General features: G+C 45.9%; 1 protein-coding gene across 1 annotated transcript in view; it reads right to left on the bottom strand.

Moving 5' to 3' along the window:
• The window catches only part of LOC105567535 (interleukin-1 receptor accessory protein-like 1), a 94,836-nt gene that overhangs the window by 2,212 nt on the left and 72,563 nt on the right, over positions 1 to 20,061 (bottom strand). The window contains exons 5-7 of the mRNA XM_012022468.1: positions 14,260 to 14,393; positions 12,762 to 12,926; positions 7,083 to 7,220 (exon numbers count right to left, since the gene is read on the bottom strand). Of these exons, the coding sequence (XP_011877858.1) occupies positions 7,083 to 7,220; positions 12,762 to 12,926; positions 14,260 to 14,393 (437 nt within the window). The remainder of the gene's footprint in view (positions 1 to 7,082; positions 7,221 to 12,761; positions 12,927 to 14,259; positions 14,394 to 20,061) is intronic.

Genomic DNA, 20,061 nt, shown 5'->3' with positions numbered 1-20,061 from the left:
CCAATAGCGTTTTATCCCTACATTCTTCGCGATCGAGTCTTGGAAGCCGGTAACGTAAAAATAATATCACGCACGGAACAACTCTCGCTGCTGCCTGCCGGCTCGACGTTCGGCGAGCGAGTGATAAGTACGGAATTTTCCATTACGTAGATGGGCCAACGAATTCTCAACGTTTTTTTCTTGTTTTTCACTCGGCGCGGTGACGTACGACGTTTTTGCGTGCCATCGTGTACCTGAAGGTCGCGCCACGCTATCATTCGCTCGCCGAACGTCGAGCCGGCAAGCAGTGGCGCGAGTCGCTCAGTGCGTGGTATTGTTTTTGCGTTGTCGGTTTCCAAGACTCGATCGTGAAGAATGTAAGGAAACCGCTATTGATTTGGACTCCTTTATCAGTGACAAGTAATACTACTAGATTAATTATTAAGTTTCTACAACTTGTAATGAGAAACGAATTGCGCGTTGAGGCGACGGCTCTTTATTAACGTGTACATGGATATTTTACGAGACTAACTCATCTAAATTATGAAAGTAAACCGTGGTACGCTGTCGCGGTTACATCTCGTTTACGCACCGCGCTTTTATCTATCTATCGATTTCGTGTAATCTGTTCCATTTTCGGGAAGAGAGAGATATTTGTGCGACTTCGGCGTTCGCGCTGTAATTCGCTCTGTCGTTCTTCGCAACTCGAACGGGCAGGAAGTAAAGAACGTCGCTTACTGCATTTCACGGTATTTTACATCGCGTACGGGAGTGTCCGAAATTTCGTGCGATCGATTTTTGCGAGTGAGTGTGTGAGTGTAAGTGCAACAAGAAAATCTGAGAGGAGGAGCAGGCCTAGACGGCATCGGGCAACGGCAGAGAAATCGTAAGGTAAGTGTCTTACATGTTTGTTATTTGCTAATTGTGCAAAATAAAGCATCTGTTCTTTTCTTTAGCATCTGTGCTTTTATTTTATTTATTCAAATGATTCGAACGTGGGTTCGAATAAGTGTTAGAGACAAAACCATACGTATAAAATTTTGTGAGTTCATATTTAAAAGGAAGACTTTCAGTATTCTATATAATTATTTTAATAAATACCCATTTTCAAAAATATTAAATATAAAGTATATTTAATACAATAGTCTGGATTTTACATAATTAGTCTATAATAATCGTATACATTTTTGTATTGTTACAGTTTAACATGTATAGTTAGCGATGTACAACTTTTTGCTGTTGCGAACCGTATCAGTGAGTGACAAATTACTTTTCATTTTAAATTGACGTTGCGCATACAATTACTTCTTCGCGTGTATACAAATTCTTAAAAATATACAAAGCCTGACCACAAACTGCGCGCGCGAAGCGCGCGTTTTATCGTTTCTAGTGCATAAAAAAATTAATGAGTTACAATTAATTAACGTCACTTTTGATATTACTTTAATATTTAATATTGAAATTATTAATTATTAAGATCTCGAATTCGACGATACTCATTCCATTTTTAATTTATTCGCAGTTTCTAGCTACGCTCTTCTTTCCGTGCACATCTCGCGTCTTCGTGTAGTAAATCATCTTTGGGAATTGTGGAAAAACCGCGAGCTTCGGGAAATTTCAATTAACCCTTTTATAAAATTCTTTCGCCGATGAGAAAACCGTCTCGCGAATCCTCGAGAATCGGTTTTCCCTGACAGCGTGGTCTCTCCGAGTTAATAGTCTCTTGACAATGAGACGACGTTTGCGAAGTATGCGTTATCGATACGATTACTATCGGAAGCGCAGATAAATCACAATTTTCGGTCGCGGGTACACTTTTTCCTCTCTTTTTTTTTGGCAGAGGGTTCGTTCGTGGTCCGATTACAGAGTCAACTCGGGCGGCGTCACGCTGAATTTTGCACGTATACACTCTTTCCCAGAGGCACTCTGGAAATATTGTCCGCCGGTGGAGCGGACGGCTGGATTTCACGGGCGATAAAGTGAAAGCAAACCGGCGGGGTGGCGCGAGCAATAAAAAGTCGGGGGTGCCCCGTGCCGCCCCGGGATAATGTATGAGTTATTCCACGCGCCCACCGTTGCACATCCGGCCTTGATGCAGGTGGGCTTAGCAAAAACTGATCGACCGAACAGACGCCGGCGTTACGCACCGTTGTTTCCAGGGAAAACTTCGTTAACTCCGAATGAAACGGGGGAGGGGGTGGGACCGAAGCGCGCGTATTTGTGCAGTGCTGCAAATACGCGGAGTTTGTTTAAAATCGGTATTAAATCGGGGAGCGGGCTGAGAAAACGGTGCCGTCTGACAGATAGCTATCGAGACGGTGGAGCAATTCAATTTGGGAAACGCGTTTCGTCAAATTGTAAGCCCGAAGGATTAAAGAGGGTTGTCCCGAGGGAGGAGATTGGCATGATTCCATCTCTGTGCGAACTTGTAAGTGATCTATTTTAGTAATTCAATTGTTGCGCTGTTATATCCTTCTCGATAGACCCGCGTTTCCGTTTAACAAAATTGTAGGATCGAAGAGGAACAGCTGCAAGTCGCTCGCTTAGGAATAGCAACACTTTTATCCCTTGTCATGTCGCGTACCTGAGCGCGCGAAATCTCCGCGGCCTATCATTTGTGAAACAAATAATCGCTTATTATTTAAAAACTATTGCAGACTCGACATTTTTGTATTAGAACTTTCGTCTTGAAATTTTCTAAAGAATTCATAAAAGGATATCCGGTGGTTTTAATACACCCTGTACTTTACGTACAGGATTTTTTTCATGTCATGGAGGAAAATGCATAGGATACATAGAACATCCGACGTTAAGTGGGGTATCGACTGCGGATAAGTGACAAGTTAACACAACGTTTATAATTGCTAAATCATTCACTGTCGTTCGAAGAACATCGATAAAACGACGTTGGAAAAGTAATCAGATTGATAAGATAATTATAAACTCTTTTAATTTATCTCGCCTATTTCCGACCTCTTCATTGAGACCGTATCGCCTTTGCAAGTTAAGTAGCATAAATGGAAAATATACATTTTTAAATACAGATATAATTTGTTAATGCGAAACATACACGGAGGGAATTTTTTCTTAAAATTTATCCTGAAAATCGTGGGACAACGTGGCATTTTGAAGAATTTTATGAGAGTTTTTAGAAATTTTACCGTACATTTTACTAGTATAATGTGTGATAAAATTTCAAAAAACTCCCATAAAATTCTTCACAATGCCACGTTGTCCCACGATTACATGATTTTTAGGGTAAATTTTGAGAAAAATTCCCTCCGTGTATTTTTATCCAATAAAAAAGATAAAAAAAGGGCGTCGCAACTTATATCAAAGCGGTGGTTTACATTAATCAGAGCGGTCAAGTTAAAGTTGTATGACAAATCGTATTATCGATAAAATCGTTCTTCGGAAAATGTTATTTTCACTTATGTCACTTCCCGCTGCAGAGACGATGTAATCTTCCATTTTTTCTTATGTAACCAGTAACGTCTGATATTATTTAACAAAACCGAGAGACTCGCGAACGTTGACTTTTACGGAACCAGAAATAGCTTGGACCGCGAAGAAAGTAACGATCTTTGATCAGCCACTTCCGATTAATGGCGTTATTCTCCCCGAAGAATCGACTGGCGAATTACAACTTTGGTTACGCCGCGGAACTAGTTAACGTAACTCGATCCAAAAATTCCCGTTGCGGGACCGCGAGGGGAGTCGCTCGGCCGTGAGCGGACGCCGATCGGGTGCGTCCCCGAGTTTCATCAAAATTCAAATTTCCGAGGTCAACGAAGATCCCGTGGTAAGTGTCGGGATTAATCGAACCGCGCGAGTGGAGAGGGGCACGGGCTCTCGAAGGCTGATTGGCTCATCATCGTCACTCGTGGACGGCAGGCGAAACTTTTCGAGGTCTGCCTCCCCCGGGTCGCGTACCGGGAGAGAATCACGGGTCCCCTGCGGATACGCGAAAGCCCGGCTCGCTTTGACAGCGGAACTTTGTTCATTGACTATCAAACGTCGGCCGGCCGACCTCCTGCTGGACCGCCGCTGCCGAAGTTCACGCGTTAAATCCCGGGGTGTTGCCACCCTCTCGCTACTCCCCCCCCCTCCCCCTGAAGCAAGTCGGTGGCAGCCATCATGCGCAGGCCGGACGTAAAGTCATAAGCCGTGTAATCAGGATGTCGTAATTAGCGGAGTACACGGTGTGCCAAGGCGTGCGCGGTGCACAGGGGGAGGGGAAGGGAGGGATATAGAAACGAGAGAAGCGTTTGACCCATGCACGTTACACGTTACCCGATCGCGCACCCCATTGGAGAACGATAGAACGCACTCCACGCTCGGCGTAATCGGCTTAGAGCGGTAAGGTAACGAGCGTGTCGGCTAATCGGACGATTGTAATCAGCTCCTCGCTAATGTTCGCCCGAGAGCGAAGCGCGCAATCTGGGAGAGAGAGAGCTGAGCTGGATGCGTGCGATGCGTGCGCACGGAGCGCACACTTTGCGTACGGAGTGATCATAGACTTATACGGGGTGTTGTATAACATAATGCCTGTGTCACCTCTTATTCGCGGATAGAGCGGACTAGACTGATTGTGAGTCGAAGAGTCCTCTACCGTTTAGCAATTTTCGCAATAGTAAAGAGTTATTGTCGCTCTACTCGTGCCAGTTTTATCCCCGCCCGTTTTAAATGCCGGGCCACTTCTCGCGGTCCGCCCTGATGTCTTCCTTCATTCGCGCGACTCCCCTGCACCGCCGCGTTTAATACTCTCCAACTTCACGGCCCGAAAATTTCGCGGTCGTACACACATGGGATCTCCGCGCACCTAATTCGATGCCGCGGAGACAAACGAGACGCTCCACGGCCGAGAGAGCGGCGAACTTTCTAATTCAATTTGCCAAGTTGCCAAGTTACGGTGATTCCCACGATTCACCGTAGGGTCCCCATCACTTCCGGTTATACCGCGAGGACCACCCCTCCCTCTCGCCCCTTCAGCGCGTTTCCATACGAAGATAACGATCCTTCCGTGATCGGTCTGCCGGATTGCAAATCTTCTTTGTGCTGAAATAAATTGCCCGGACACATGCCCGCGCTACCACGTGGTAGCAAAATCGCCGAGCCATCGCGTGAGAAGCGGAAGAGAGAGAGAGAGAGGGGGGGGGGGAGAAAGAGAGAAAAAGAAATTGCCCCACATTGTTACCCACGTGGTTTCGATGCTACAATCGGACCGGCAGAACAAAAGGAGAGAGAACGACCCGTATTTTGCTGGCTTCCCCGTTACAGCGCGCAATTCGATCCAATTGCGTGCCTTTGTGGTTTAGGGATCTACGCACGCATAATTGGGTATCATCACGGTCGCGTAATTTCAGAAATTTCAAGGAATAGACTCGAGACCCCGCGCAAAAATATCGCGATCCTTCGGCAGCGAGTGAGAGCTGAGGGCATTAAAAGAAGTGAAAAACGAACCGACGTGCACAATAGAGACTTTCAAATCACAAACAAATTGTATTAAAATAATTAACATCGGTATTGCACTTTCGAAATTCTCAATTTAAATTATTGCTCAATACGTTCCTTTTACGCAGAAAAAAAAGAATATTCTTCTTTTGAAAAGATGTTGAGTTTCAACGTGAAAATCTCGAATGACATTATATCGCGTTAAAGGAAGAACAATTTATTTTAACGAAGCAATTTTATGTAATTCACTCAAGAAACATATATATGCTTACTACTCGAGAATAATTTTCTTGAGCGGAAAGGAAACAATAGAATTGGATAGAAAATAACATATTTCCAAATCGCGGATTAAAATGATTGAAATAACTTTATTGTTAAAATAATTATATGTATTCTTCAAGCAACAATTATAGCACTTAAGTAAGACTGTAATATTGCTGGAATGTAAGACTTTTTAATGCTTCTAAGAAGATTATAGATCGTTGCGTATATACGGAACACGTTAATTTGAGTATACAAGAGTCGATCTGACACTTATACTTTTTCCTTCCGCGAACCACGCGCGATTCGACATTTTACAGTCTGAATTAATTCGATCCCATATGAATAACGACGTTTGCAATCCCCGCCTCTCACGATCACGTCGCGTTTGACCCTTGGCCCAATTTGCACCCGCGTTCTTAATTAAATCGCCCGCGAGACGCGCGCGTCCGTATTACGCGCCTCCCCCAATTTCCGCCTCGTCTCCCCGACGAAACCGCGATCGATAATACATCCGCCGTATTATCGCCGGAAGCTAATCCGATTTCGCGCGATCAGGGGCGAGAGGGGCCCCGGCTTTTATTTAGCTCTAATTCATAAGCCGCGCGCGCCCCGTAAAGTTACTTATATCGGACCGCAATTCGTGGCCCACATTCGCCGCCGCTGAATATCCGTCCCCCTCGTCGCCCCTCCCGCCCCCGTACGCGCTTACGTTCGCCGCATGCGGGCCGCATCGCCGCGGGATGCACGCCGCAAGGTAAACCCCCGTAGGGAGCCCCGTCGTGCGCGCACGACGTTTCTGCAGCGTCTCTCCCTGCTCCTTTTGTTTTCTTTCTCCCCTTTCCCTGTCTCTCTGTTCTTTGTTTTTAAAGGAGAGTCTTCATTCCTTATGTAACACGATAAGGATCTTTCTCGTGTCACTGCTACTGAATTGTGTGTACTCGGTGTCTCCCCTTTGCTCTCTCTCTCTCTCTTTTTTCCCTCTGTCCCCTCTCACTCCCGTAAGGTTAACGGGAAAAATTCGATAACGCGTAGATTCAAAAGAAATTTAGAACTTTGCGCGAGCGACCCCTCGCGATTCTAGGAAGCGAGACGACCCCTCGAAAAAAGAGGGATGAAATAATTTAAACGACTCTTATCCTTTAATGTCCTCGAAAGTGCCGGCGACTATCGAGGGCAAAAGATCGAGAGATGACTCGTGGAGGAGGCAGAGGTGTTTCTTTCTCTCTCTCTCTCTCCCTCTCTCTCTTTCTCGCAAAGTGATGCTCTCGTATTCCGCGGGTACTCCGTAGCTGTCGCCGCGACTACGTAATTATCCCGACGAGGGGCGAGGGGGGAAGGGGTCGTCTCGCCGCTAATTAACGGCGGTAGTGGCCGTGGGTACTTACAATTGTGATTCAGCTGAGACAGCTCCAGCGCCGCGCACTTGTACCGATGCCTGGACTCCAGCGTGGGTATCACGATACCGATCACCAGGCTCGAGTCCTTCTCGTGGTAGCACACCAGGGCGTCGCATTCCTTCCCGTCTGCAATGCATAGTCATGCGGTTTCGTGATTACTCGGCGCTACACACACCCCACCCTTTCGTCAACCCGGGCCGAGCTGGACCGGGCGGCGAGGGAGGCGAACGGGGTCGTAACAGTTGCTTCGGTTCGGGGACAGATAAATGGGTCTGCAGTATATACCCTCTCGGTCTCCCGTTTCCCGCCGTTCCCGACCCTTATCCCTTAAGCCGGATAATTTTTATATAGGGACCTCGACACTCCATTCGTCGCGTCTGGGGCTCTGAATAAATATTTTCCCCGCCGACGTAAGATCCCCTGTCTTATCTGCGCGAACCCGAGAACGTAATTAAATAAAGACAATATTTGAGCCCCCGACGTAGAGGACATAAATCGAGGGTTTGCCTTTATATTAGGGTCTCGCGGAGCGTAGACTCGTGTTACGAAAAAATAGCGCGACGACTGAGGGGGTCCAAGTTTTACATCTTGGCGATTTGTATTCATAAGAACGTAAGGATCTTCCTGTTTGACTTGTTTCACGAAGACTCGAGGGTCAATGGACCTTCCTGGGAAACGCGAGATACACGCGACGTCACATCGGGATCCTCAGACCGACGTCTTTCATTTTCGATCGATCTCCTCGAGCCCCCGAAAATCGATCGGGCAAAGTTCAGGACAGATTAAACGGCTCTTCGAGGCGATAAGGGAACGCGCGAGCTTTCTTACGAAGAGACGAAGGATGGGGATTCGCGCCCCTTTATGAATATAAAACAGAAATTTGGCGCTCCTCCGCGAATCCCGCGCGATCCGAGAACGAGTTTAAGTGGAACAGGATGATGAGGTGGGAGAGATAGGGGTTGGGGAAGGAGGGCGTAATAATTCGCGCATTATCGCTTCCGTTTACTCGAAATTTATTCCCGCGTGGTGGTCGGAGCCGCGCGCGTAACCGTTCACTCGAGAAATAGATTAAATCGTTATCGCCCGCCCGCCATTATGCGCGCAAAATGTCCCATAGAGGTAAATAATGTGCGCCATAATGGGCGAGGGCGCTTATATGACGGGCGCGCGAGGAAACGGCGGTTTAAGGGAATCGGTTACGGCGGCGCCCTTTAGTTTTACCGTAATTCTGACGTTTATTTATCGGGCCGTACGTTCGCGGAATACGAGGGCGCCTGGAGGAAACGGCGACAATTAAGACCCCGAGATCGTTTAAATAATTGCAAGACGCCGCCGAATCGAGCGCTACGTTAAGATGAAACGTAACGGGAGCACTTGCGCGCTTATGAAGGAAATTAGCGGGCGTCATCTTGTCCGATATCCAACAACAATCCCGTACTTCGCTTCGCGGGGTAAACATAATCTGCTTTTCGAGCGTGGGGCGCAGCTTGAAAATTTAAATTAAAAACGCGCAAATATTTAATGGGCAAATTTCGCCCCCTTAAATATTCATCCGCCGCCAGCGGATCAATGCAATTTTTTCGCCGTCGTGAATAATTCGGTACAGCCATCCATATTAATCGCGGTGTTTATTTTTTTACAAATTACTTTCAAGGCCACCTTTAGCTTCTTCCCCTCGTGCAGGGTCTCACCTTTCTCGCGTCTTTCGTAACATCGAAATGAATTTATTCGGGAATATAATACGGTATTAAAAAAAACCGACTAATCTTTAGTTGAAAACCGAAAGACTTTTGTCGCCAGGGAATTTAAGGCTACGGTGGAAAGAAACAATAAATAATAATAAAAAATATATTATAAACTGAAATTAAGATGTCGAATTATTTTCACTTTATAAAAAAAAATATTTCTAAAAAAGACCGCATTACTCACGGGATGTCCCAGTAACGTTTCCGTTGCGAACCTTTGTTATTTTACATACATTTTTTGCAATTAACGAACCGATCGAGCGTCTGGGCGGCCCCTCTGTCTCTCGCGCGCGCGCGAAAGTGTCCTCCCGGCCGGCGAAAACGTCGCGTTGTCGCGCTCGATTTCTCACGAGCGAACGAATGTCCCACGACATCGCCGCCTTATACGGGGACGCGGAGAGAGAAAATTACGACGATTACCGGCGGATTCCCGGAACGCGCGGCGCGCGAGACGTCGCCCGTCGCCATTAGCGCGATCCGCGGCGGCGTGCTCGTTTTCTCGACCGGCCCCGGCGCGGCGGGGTCCTCGGCACGACGTGACGGTATCATCCCGGTCGAGCCGGCCGCGGAGCAGCCGGCCGGCTAATGATATCTCGTTGCATGGCTAATGCCGCAAATTGCCGGGCCCCGCCGTAATTGGGCCCGACGCGACGCGACGCTGCACGGCTCGACGTCGCACGCTCTCCTCGCCGGCGAGGAGGGTAAACGACGTCGGAGGCGGAGGGACCGTCGCCAAGATTTAGGTCGGGACGACGTGCTCCTCGCTCGCCTCTATTCCCTCTGACGTTCATTTGAAATTCTAGAGAGCGGAAACCGAAGAAATTCCGGCCAGGGTGACAGCTTTGCGCGAGAAAGGGCCGGTAAATTTGGGAAAACGAGACGCGGCTCCGTGTGACTTCGAGTTTTCTAAAGGTGGCCCGGAATTCTGCGAATTGCAAAAGTCTCTTTTTTTCTGCAAATTTGGAACGATAGACGGTAGATAATGTGATTAATATAATTCGTGTTATCGAAATAAGTACAGAATTTTTAGGCGCTTTATATGTATTTTTTTTCCGTGAAAATGGTTCGTATTTATTCCTGCTGTTTCCAATTTGAAAGGAATTTAATATTTTCTACTTCACTTTTAGTCGTGAAACCAGTAACGAGCTAATAATTGTTGAACTAACAATCAAAGGGAGAAGTTCCTTGCGCAACTTCCATTTTTCTAGCTAACCCAAAGTTCTAAAAAGTATTCGTACAAAATGTTTTCTTCTCGCAAATTTAAAATAATGTGGCGACGCGGTCAATGACCTTTTATCGTAATTGGTGCAGAATTTGAATGTGCTTTATGTATTCCCTTCACGAATAAATACGTATTTATCTCTAGTTCTTTCAAGCTGAAAGATCATAGGTTGAATTTTTCTTAGCTCGTTATTTTTAATCGCGAGACACATTTACATTAAATGCCAATAATATTTATTAAACTAATATGCAAAGAAAGAAGTTCCTCATGGAATTTCGATTTTCTCGCAGATAATCTTAAAAATTATTTGTAAAAATGTTTTCTTCTCGCAAATTTAAAATAACGTGGCAACGTGGTCAATGACATTTCGTCGTAATTGGTGCAGAATTTGAATGCGCTTTATGTATTCCCTTCACGAATAAATACGTAATTATTCTAGTTCTTTCAAGCTGAAAGATCGAGGATTGAATTTTTCTTAGCTCGTTATTTTTAATCGCGAGACACGCCATTAAATGCCAATAATAATCCCATGGCATTTATTAAATTAATATGCAAGTTAATATGCAAGCCCGGATATTTAAAAACTGCGTGAAGAAATGTCTTTTTCAAATTTAAAGCGCGACAACGTGGTTAATGTGCTATTTTATCACAGTGCAGAATGCATGAATGAGCTCTATACATTCCCTCCGTGAACAAATAGATCCCCACGTATTTATACCCGCCATTTTCAAGCTGAAAGGACAGGGGAAACTGAATCTTTCTCCACCCACGTCATTTTTAATCGCGAGGCACGACTAAATGCCGGTAATAATCCCACCGTAATTGTAAAACGTAATATGCAAAGAGAGAACCTCGGTGTAACGAGTTACATCGTTCATATTACAGCGTGTCTGCAGTATTGAAGCGCCCGGGCAACGGCGGCGCCGCGAGAGAAAGGGAGAGGGGACCGCGTAAAATCCTTTGAAAGTTCCTGCCCCCGGCGGAATTAGCGTTACTTAAGTAAATTGCGAAAGGGCGGGAAGAATTAAAGTGCGATCGGTTAGGCGAGCAAAAAGGAGATGGAGGGAAGGAGGAGGAAACGGAGGGAAAAAAAAGAGGGGAAAAAAGGGGGAGGACGCAGCTCATTAAGCCTCAACTAGATCGAGGCTCCTATTTACGCGAGCTCTTGCCTCCTGGAGAATGTCCTACAGGAATAAAACGACGCCGCCGTCGTCTTTTGTGCCTGCGAAAATTCTCCTCCCCCCTCAACTCCCCTTCCTATTCTCTCCCTTGCTCTTAGAAGGATTAAAATTCGGCGGAATTTTCTACTCCCGAAGGCAACTCTCCTTGAGATCCTCCCGTTCCTCGATCCCGTGAAATTCTTTCGCATTTTCCGGCTGCTTTTAGAAAAATCAGACTGTTTCCGAATCACAACTTTGCAATTCCGTGCGATCTAAAGTTCCAGGGTCCTAAGATTACCGTGGACTGTAATTCGATTTTCCAGGGCCGAGAGATTTTCAATTTTCTCAAACTTCCCTTCCTAGACGAATTCTCATGAATTCATTATTACGATTTAATTTCCTGCCCTTATTCCGTTATCATGTGCGCGAGAGGCGACACGTTGAAGTTATGTAGCAGCGAGACAAAGGCCACTGCGTTTTCTCACCTACAAAATTATCCTCCCGAGTCTCGTGTTCTTTTAAGCAGTCCCATAAAAAATTCACCCCTTTCAATACACAAGACCCCGGGACGACGCAGTTGGAGAAACAAGGGGGATGGAATCTAGAGGGATCTCGAAGCTCCAAACGCCTGCGATGGGAGTGGATTCTCACGGGGGGCTCGCGCCGCTATCAGCATATTATTTAAACAAATTGAAGGGTCGCGGCGCGAGGGTGGCAACGAAAAAAGGAAGAAAGCCGAAGGACTACTGAGGCGGCGATCGGCGCGAGGGGGTAGCAAGTACGAGAGAAAGAGACCGAGGACACGCAGACACTCCAATTTCCCCGCCGGAGTCTCGCGGTGCTTTTCGCGGTAATTAAGAGTCGCAATTAAGTGGACGAAAAAGCGTTGCTGATAATTATCCCGACATTGCACCTCCCCCGCCCTCCTTGCCGCGGCGAATTTGTCGTCGCAAAAAAAAAGGCGGACCAGAGAGGACGATAAGGAGGATGGAGCGAGGATCTTTAGCCCGTCAGGATCCCCTTAGTCTCGGGATTAAGGAAAAATCCTTGCGATTCATGCGACTTCGAATTTTATGTCAAGCCGTATCCCTGTCTTTAGATAACGAGATTCCGCCGTTTCGAGGGCCTTTAAATTAGGACAGCGCGTAGGAGGGCTGAGGTCTTAGAGAGGAGAAAATTAAATTCTGGCCCCTGGCGTTTCCTGGGAGATTTTCGGATTTCTCCGTCTCATGCGAAGGCGCATTTTTATTTCTAAGTTCACAAGGACGCCGCGTCTCGGAATAGCCGTTTAAGAATAAAAAGAGAACTCCCGGGACCGGAAGCTCGAGCCCCGAGTCTGAGAAGTTGAACGCCAAACCAATCCTCGGCTTTATGGTATCTTTAAGCTCTCGGGAAGCACGAGTTCTGGGATTTACAGGTCTTTAAGCTTCGATTTTTCCAAATTTCTACGGAATTCCGTGGAGCATCCGCAGCCCGAGGACTTTTCTTACCGCCGAGTGGCGGAGATCGCGCGGGGGTTATTTATGATTTGCAAGCTCACCGCTTTCCTCGAGGTGGCCGAACTTGTCTCGGCAAAACAGTGCGAGTGGCAGCCAGCAACGCGCGTAAAATGCACCGGCTGATAGCAGCAGCACGAGGACGAGGACTGCCAGCAGGAGAGACTTCCGCCAGGAACCATTCGGAAGACTCAATACGAACTGCGGGTCTGCAAATCAAAAAGAGAGAGACTTCGACATTTTATACGAAAAGCTAAAGTAGTAAATGCAACAGTAAAAAAAAACAATAGAAACAGTAGCAGGAAGAAAACAAAAACTGGCGACACGCTTCGATTAAATAATAAAACTGACAATTCGGATAAACGATTGCGAAGTCAATTGCATTAGTTAATCAAAATTAATAAAAAAAAGTTATACAAGTTATTAGAGAGCATTTTATACATTTTATACGAAAAGCTAAAGCAGTAAATGCAACAGTAGAAAAACAATAGAAACAATAGCAGAAAGAAAACAAAAATTGGCGACACGCTTCGATTAAATAATAAAACTGACAGTTCGGAAAAACGATTGCAAAGTCAGTTACATTAGTTAATCAAAATTAATAAAAAAAGTTATAAAAGTTATTAGAGAGCAACAAAAGCAAAATCCTTTATTTCAAAATTTCGAAAATATTTGTCACCAGATAAATAAATTCTAATAAAAATATTTCAAATTAGTGATAAAATGAATTTAATAATAGTATTAAAATAAAAATAAATGCAAGTACCTTTTCAACTTTCAAATATATTTGTCCGCAAATAAATCCTATAATAAAGAGATGAATCCCAAAATGTTTTAACTCCGACCAAAAAAAAATACAGAGAGATTTTCGTATAAAGATAAAATAATTATTGTTTTCTTTTCACCGCGAAACAACATTAAGGTAGCAGCAATGCGGTACAAATGTACGCTAAATGTGACAGTGAATTAAATCTTTCGATTGAAAAACAAGATTTCACCGTTGCATTGTAACAATTTGCTCGCGAAACAAATTTGTCGTATAATAATTAAAACCGATAAAGCGAATCGCCGGCGCGCGCGGTTTTGCTAGTTGACCGATATATTTCCCGGACATTTCCACCGATTATTAAAATGAATTCGACGCTAGACTGTTTTTATACGCGAACAATAAAGCGTACAGATTGATTGAATGCGCTTTGCGTCGAGACGTAATTAACAATCGCGGCCGGTAAATAACAAACGGAATTATTTAATCCATCGCCGGGTGCATTTCGGATCTCATTCGCATAAAAAGCTTTCAGGGTTCTGACGTAATATTAATTTAAAAAAATTGTAAACATTATATCGAGCACGCCAGAAATTAACGTTCAGTGATAAATTTCCGTAAAAGCAGTAAATTAATCTCCAAATAAAAATATAACAAATTATAATAAATAGATGATTAATTCAATACGAGATTATTTTTCTATCGCGTTTTTACTAAAATCCGTAGATTTACGATGACAGAGAGGTGTTGAAGAGATTCCGAGCGGTTTTACTGACCTGGCCGATACACGTGAGCTGTCAATGTGATCTCCTCGTCGACGCCGTTGCTGATTTCGCATTTGTACTTGCCGTAATCCTCGAGAGTGACGTCCTGAATCCCCAAGTACGAGCCGATTATTTGATCGTTCTCCCTGCAAGCAGAAAAGCGGACAAAAACAATTAATAGTAACGGATTTTAATTGCACGTGGACTTAACAAAAACACCCGAGCTCTCCTTAAGAGAGAAATTCTTTAAAGAAAAATCAGTTTTAACGATTAAAAGAAAGATATATGGTACGTATATATTTCTTCTCCAAAGAAATAAAAGATATCCGTGGGCGCGAGATTTAAAAAATAAATTTGATACATTCATTTTGTATCTGACCCATTCAATCTTAATTTTGCTTAATTCTGTTTGAAAACTTGGTGGTCTCCTCGGATTCGCACCTTAAAAGCCTGAAACTCACTTGCCCGTCGAAGAAAATCGAGCACGTTCTCAAATTTCAATTAATCTCAATCAGATTCAATTGTACAAAGATTTCCCGACAATTATCAAGATTTAATGAGAAAAAAAAACCGTCGCGAGAGACAAAACTTTCCGAGGCTAGAGGAGGCGCCTCTTCAAGAACTCCACGGTCCGGGGATTCGCACCCGAGAGTCCGCGGGTCTCCCCGGCGATCAATCGCCGTGGAAAGCAATGGAACGTATGAGCCATTTCCTGACATAGGATTTAATAAAAAAATCCCACCAGAGGACGTTCGCGCGAGTCAAGCGTCGACGTAGTCGGCGGCGTCCGGAGTTTTTCAAATCTCCGGTTACATCTCGCGCGCGGATATTGCAGCGCGAAAAAGGCGCGACATATTATTGCACGTTTTCCCCCCCCCCCCCCATTCGCGTTTCGCAATCTAGAATGCATTGAGGCGCGTGAGTTCCACGTCGTTTTTTTTTTCGGGTGGTCGTCGACCGGACCAACCACCTCCCCCCTCCTCCCGCCGCGCAAAGAATAAACGAAAAACGGGAGGGGGAAGGTCCGCGTTTCACTCGTTGTTGCGGCGCAACGAACGCCGCGAAAAGAGCCGAGGGTCCGCCCGTTACACAATCGTTTAACGCACGAAACATTTCGCCGTGCTAATTCAATTACGAGCGCGGCCGGCTTCGGCCCGGCCGGGCCCGATCGTCGCGACGACTTACCCGCGCAATTAATTCTCGCCGCGTAATTTCATTCATTCGAGCCCGTCCGCGCGCTCACCCCCGTCGCCTCGCCCGCGGCGCAACAAAAGCGAAACGCGGACGCCGGCAAACAAATAAATTCGGCGTTTCGGAATGAGCGAGTCAAGGAAGCACGATTTAAAGGGCGATGGAGCACGTTTCGTGCAAAACGAGCGAAGGTGGGAGAGAGAGAGAGAGAGAGAGAGGGAGAGAAAATTAATTAGATTTATTAGACAATTAACAGATTATTTTGATACGAGCTGTCGGGCACTGCCGCGTGCAGGTGCGAGGTTTCGGTTTCACATAGGAAACGCACACACAGGCAACCAACCGTTCTCGGGCTGTCGGCGATCTCGCGGAGCACCTGTCACGGTTTTCGCGGGTATCTGCGATTTTTCGAGCCGCCGCGAATACGCGAACACGCGAAAAGTTCGGCGAGTTTCGGCCGCTCCCGCGACGAGAGACCGGATGTACAGGCGTTACAGCGCCGATACAAATTCCCGCGTTCGAAAGGTCGCGCGAGCGAGGCGAGTTCGACGAATCGTCCGCAATTTTTTTTTTCCCCCCCGCTCGACAGGTCTTTGTGTGTGTAACGATAGCCCCGGAATATGTACGATCCATCAATATTCAAAAAATATTGACTTTCACTGCCCGCCGCTGTCATTTTTCCTCGCGGAGCGGCGAGTCCGACATTATTTTTTTCGGCGAGGACCGCCGCGCGGAAAAGCCCCGGATACGCGCGCGCCTTCGGACTCTCCGCGCGCGCGTGTGGTAGTATATTAATTAAAAACCCGATTCCCGCTCGATTTGCACCGGTATCTGGTCAACGCGACCCACGAGGGGGCGGGCGGGCCGGCCGAAAATCCGGCGATCTTTCACCCTCCGGCCCTTCGTTTCGTCCTCCAACCCCTCCTCCCCGCCCTGTTCCACCGTTAGTCGGCATCCAGCGGGATCGGGGCACGCTCGTGCCCGACGTTTATGCGCCCGCGATGACATTTATGAGGATCGTGCGCATCGACCGGTGCCCGCTTTCTCCGTAATTTGCCAAACGCGCTTTACCGAATAAATCGCGTGTCCGCGATATCCACGGCGTGGCACAATCGATACCGCATTCTGCGGGCCCGACAATCGCGCCGGATCCGACCCGCTGGATCCTGGGACGCGTAGCGAACGCAATTCCGCGCCGCCGAATTGCGTAGTAAAAACAAGTCCCCACGGCGTAAAAAGAAAATAAAGATATAAAATAAGAATGTAAAACAAAGATGGGAAATATTTGAAAAAAGACGAGAGAAAGGAAAGCGACCGTTTTCATTTTTCGGTTTAATAACATCTTTTATTTCAATAACTTGCATTTTATAGAGCGACGAATTAATTTTTCTGCACCGCTGAAAATGCATTCTGCATTTCTGGCTTTGAAACGGTTCGGCTCGGTGGAAATCACTTTTCCGTCCCCGGTGAATTTTCTTCCGCGTAAATCGGACCTCAGTTGTGAAAATAAAAAATAATCCTTAGAGGCAAATCGTAAGTCGGGACTGTAGGGCGAGAGACAAAGATCTCCTGCACGATGAACAATTTTAACCCCTGTTTAGCTGGCACCACCCCCCCCCCACCTTGCCGGAAAAAAGAAACAACTAGCGTAAACTAATGAGCAATTAATGAGCTTTCAAACCCCATAAATAAAAATTTTTGAGCTCGTCCCACTAAGCAGGAAATTAAATTCTTTTGAGGAGGGGCTGAGTCAACGTTGATCTTACCATTTAAAAATAAGAACATGAAAAAATTCCTTGCAGTAGAATTAAGAGCTTTCTATGAGCTTTCGAACTGATATAGTTTCGATTTTTGAGCTCACCCCCTTTACCAGAAATCCACCCCGTATCTTCCCGGCACAAGAGAGAAGTGTACCTCAAATGAAGAAAACTAACTATTTTGCGATTAAATATTGTTTACCGATTTAAATTGTTTCTTTTTCCGGCAAGATGGGGGGAGGGGCAGCTAAGCAGGGGTACAATTTTAGGGACGAGAACCGAAACTGTTTTTTAGTGGCATAGCTAAATAAATTTATTATTTAGAGCGAATCGACATTCGCTCTAAAAATGTATTGGAATAAAGGACGGTGACATTGCAAAATAAAAGCGGCCGTTTCATTTTCTCACCCTTTTTACATGCTTGGACCGGAAAATCTAGCTAAAACTCCCCGTAAACTCTCCGCGGAGCTTCGAAAATCCGCGAAAGAGAGAGAGAGAGAGAGAGAAAGGAAAAAGAATCGCGACTTTCGAAGTCCTTTGCGAAACCGAACGAGCGATCTCGATCGCCGACACGTGGCTGATTCAGGATCGTCGTAATTTAGAACGATCGAGACGAAGGGGCGGGAGGGACTCCATTGGTTATCCGTTCTAGGTATTGCGGTGGCTTTTTATTCGATTAAAGTGCCGCGGGTAACACGGGCGACCCGTTTCTGCGAACGCTCTATAAATTCCGGCCCGTTAAGTTGATTAAAACTATTCCAATTGATGGCATCATACGTCGAACCGCCGCGGCCTTTCCCGCGAACTCCCGACGCTGATCGATCGATCGGATCGAAGTGCCGCATCCGAAAAAAAAATGCGTGCCGGAACGACAGACTCTCCTTAGAACAGGCGAGACCTTTTAATGAAAAAATGTTTTAATCACTTTACAAATCTCATCGATTTAAAATCGCGCGCTAAAACTTTCGAAAACTTTAAAGCTTTAACATAAAATTACAAGTTGACGAACTTGTAAATTACTCGATTGATTTGTGTAGATATTTGTGGATCGTTATAGGAAACGGATATGTCAATAATGGTGCCGTTTGTATTATTTTTATAATGTTAAAAACTTCAGCGGGTCTCGACGATTAAAAATCTGCGGAGAACTTGGAAACTATTTTTAATCCACGTTTCTCGTTATCGAGAAATTAAACGTATCCGCGGAGCAGTTCATTTCAGATTTTTAATTGAAATAAAAATTACGACGTGGAAAACTGCTTTTTACAGAAATTACCGGAGAGCCAATAAATTACTTTGTATTTTGTGAAACTTGCGTTCACTCGTTGTGTACTTTTACTTCGTTCGAAAAGAATAAAGAACACAGTTAAACGTTCGTGTTTCTTTTTTTGTATGAACTTTTTATCAACGGGACGATTTAATAGTAGCAATTGTATTAGCGTATTACGTAATTCCTTATGACGTCACGGCGCCACGATGTACACTCAGAAAATTATCTTACTAACGCAGGTAGAGATCTAGGTGTCGCAACAAAAGTCTATCACTATTTTGTATATCTGTTAGAAAATTGTTTGTAGTCTACAAAATTGTTGCTGCAGTTGCAAGATCGTTTTCTCGAGCGGTACAACTGATGCACTTTGTGACACGTAACGTCGGAAATATTATAATTGCACAATAAATCCACAAATAATAATGCAGCTGTGCTGTAATAAATATAATAAGTATTTAAACAATTATTAAAATGCATAAGGCTCTAATGTGAAAACACAAATACGAAATAATAAAGGAATGAGAGCCAGGACAGGGCGTTAGTGTCTAAATAATTTTATTTTTAAGCCTATTGCGAAAAATTATACCTCAGTCAGGGTTTAATCGTTATTATTATTATTCACGATCGTTCACCACGGTAGCAGTCTTTCCGCCCTTATTCCACGCATCTCCGCGCAATAACACCGCACGTGCAGTTTCCCCATTAGGGATCAGCTCGCCCGCAATTAACGGACAATTGTCGGCGCAATTGTCGCAACGATTGTCCGATGCGGGCGCGTTAGGAGCGGCGTTTTTACCTAGAATAATTGCGCGCCGCGTTCGCGGCCCGGCGTCGGGGATTCGGGTTCGATTAAATTTTACAACACGCCTCAGCCTAACATTTCCATCGACTCGCGCTTATCGGCTCGCTTTTTCCTTCCCGGAACGCTCGGTTCGCCGAAGATCGGACGCGTTTGGCGAACGCACGCGCGTCCTCTCTGGTTCGCGCGGAATATATGTATATATCTCTTCCCACGCCCTCGTAAACGTACCGCGAACGTAATCGGATATAATTGCGATATCGGATTAAATTGAATGGCGCGACTTCCCGGAACAAGGTACATTGTCTCGACGGCCGAGCGAGGCTCCCCGCTTCAAGGGGCATTAATAAAGAATGAGGCGGCGCGCCGTGCACTCCGTGGTATCGTCACGTGGGGAGCACGCGCGATTTGCGGTCGTGGTAGGTGCGAAAGTAAATTGGCCGCGCCGGGACGCGACACGCGTCGCGTGACGAATTAGCGCGTCCGCGGGGGCGATTATTCACGAGAGCGCGGGCACGCGGCACGCGACGATATTTCCGCGATTAACAGCCCCGGCTCGAATCCCATAAGCTCTCTCTTCGGGCAGGCTCCCCCTCGAACCGAGGGGCGCGCGCCGATAAACGCCGCCGCTAATTCAATTCTCGCGCGATCGAGTATGCCGATCGATCGATCGTTTCGCGGCGAACGAGCCGGAATCGCCGAAATTCGGCGGGTTAACGCGATCGTTTTATTAGCCGCGACGAGATTCGCGCGCATCCGCGCGAGAATCCGACGGCTCTCGACGAGGACTGGCGATG

Source organism: Vollenhovia emeryi, unplaced genomic scaffold, assembly GCF_000949405.1.
Source record: "Vollenhovia emeryi isolate VEMERY1.0 unplaced genomic scaffold, V.emery_V1.0 DF939137.1, whole genome shotgun sequence".
Taxonomy (NCBI): domain Eukaryota; kingdom Metazoa; phylum Arthropoda; class Insecta; order Hymenoptera; family Formicidae; genus Vollenhovia; species Vollenhovia emeryi.
This window is presented reverse-complemented; position numbering and strand designations above follow the sequence as displayed.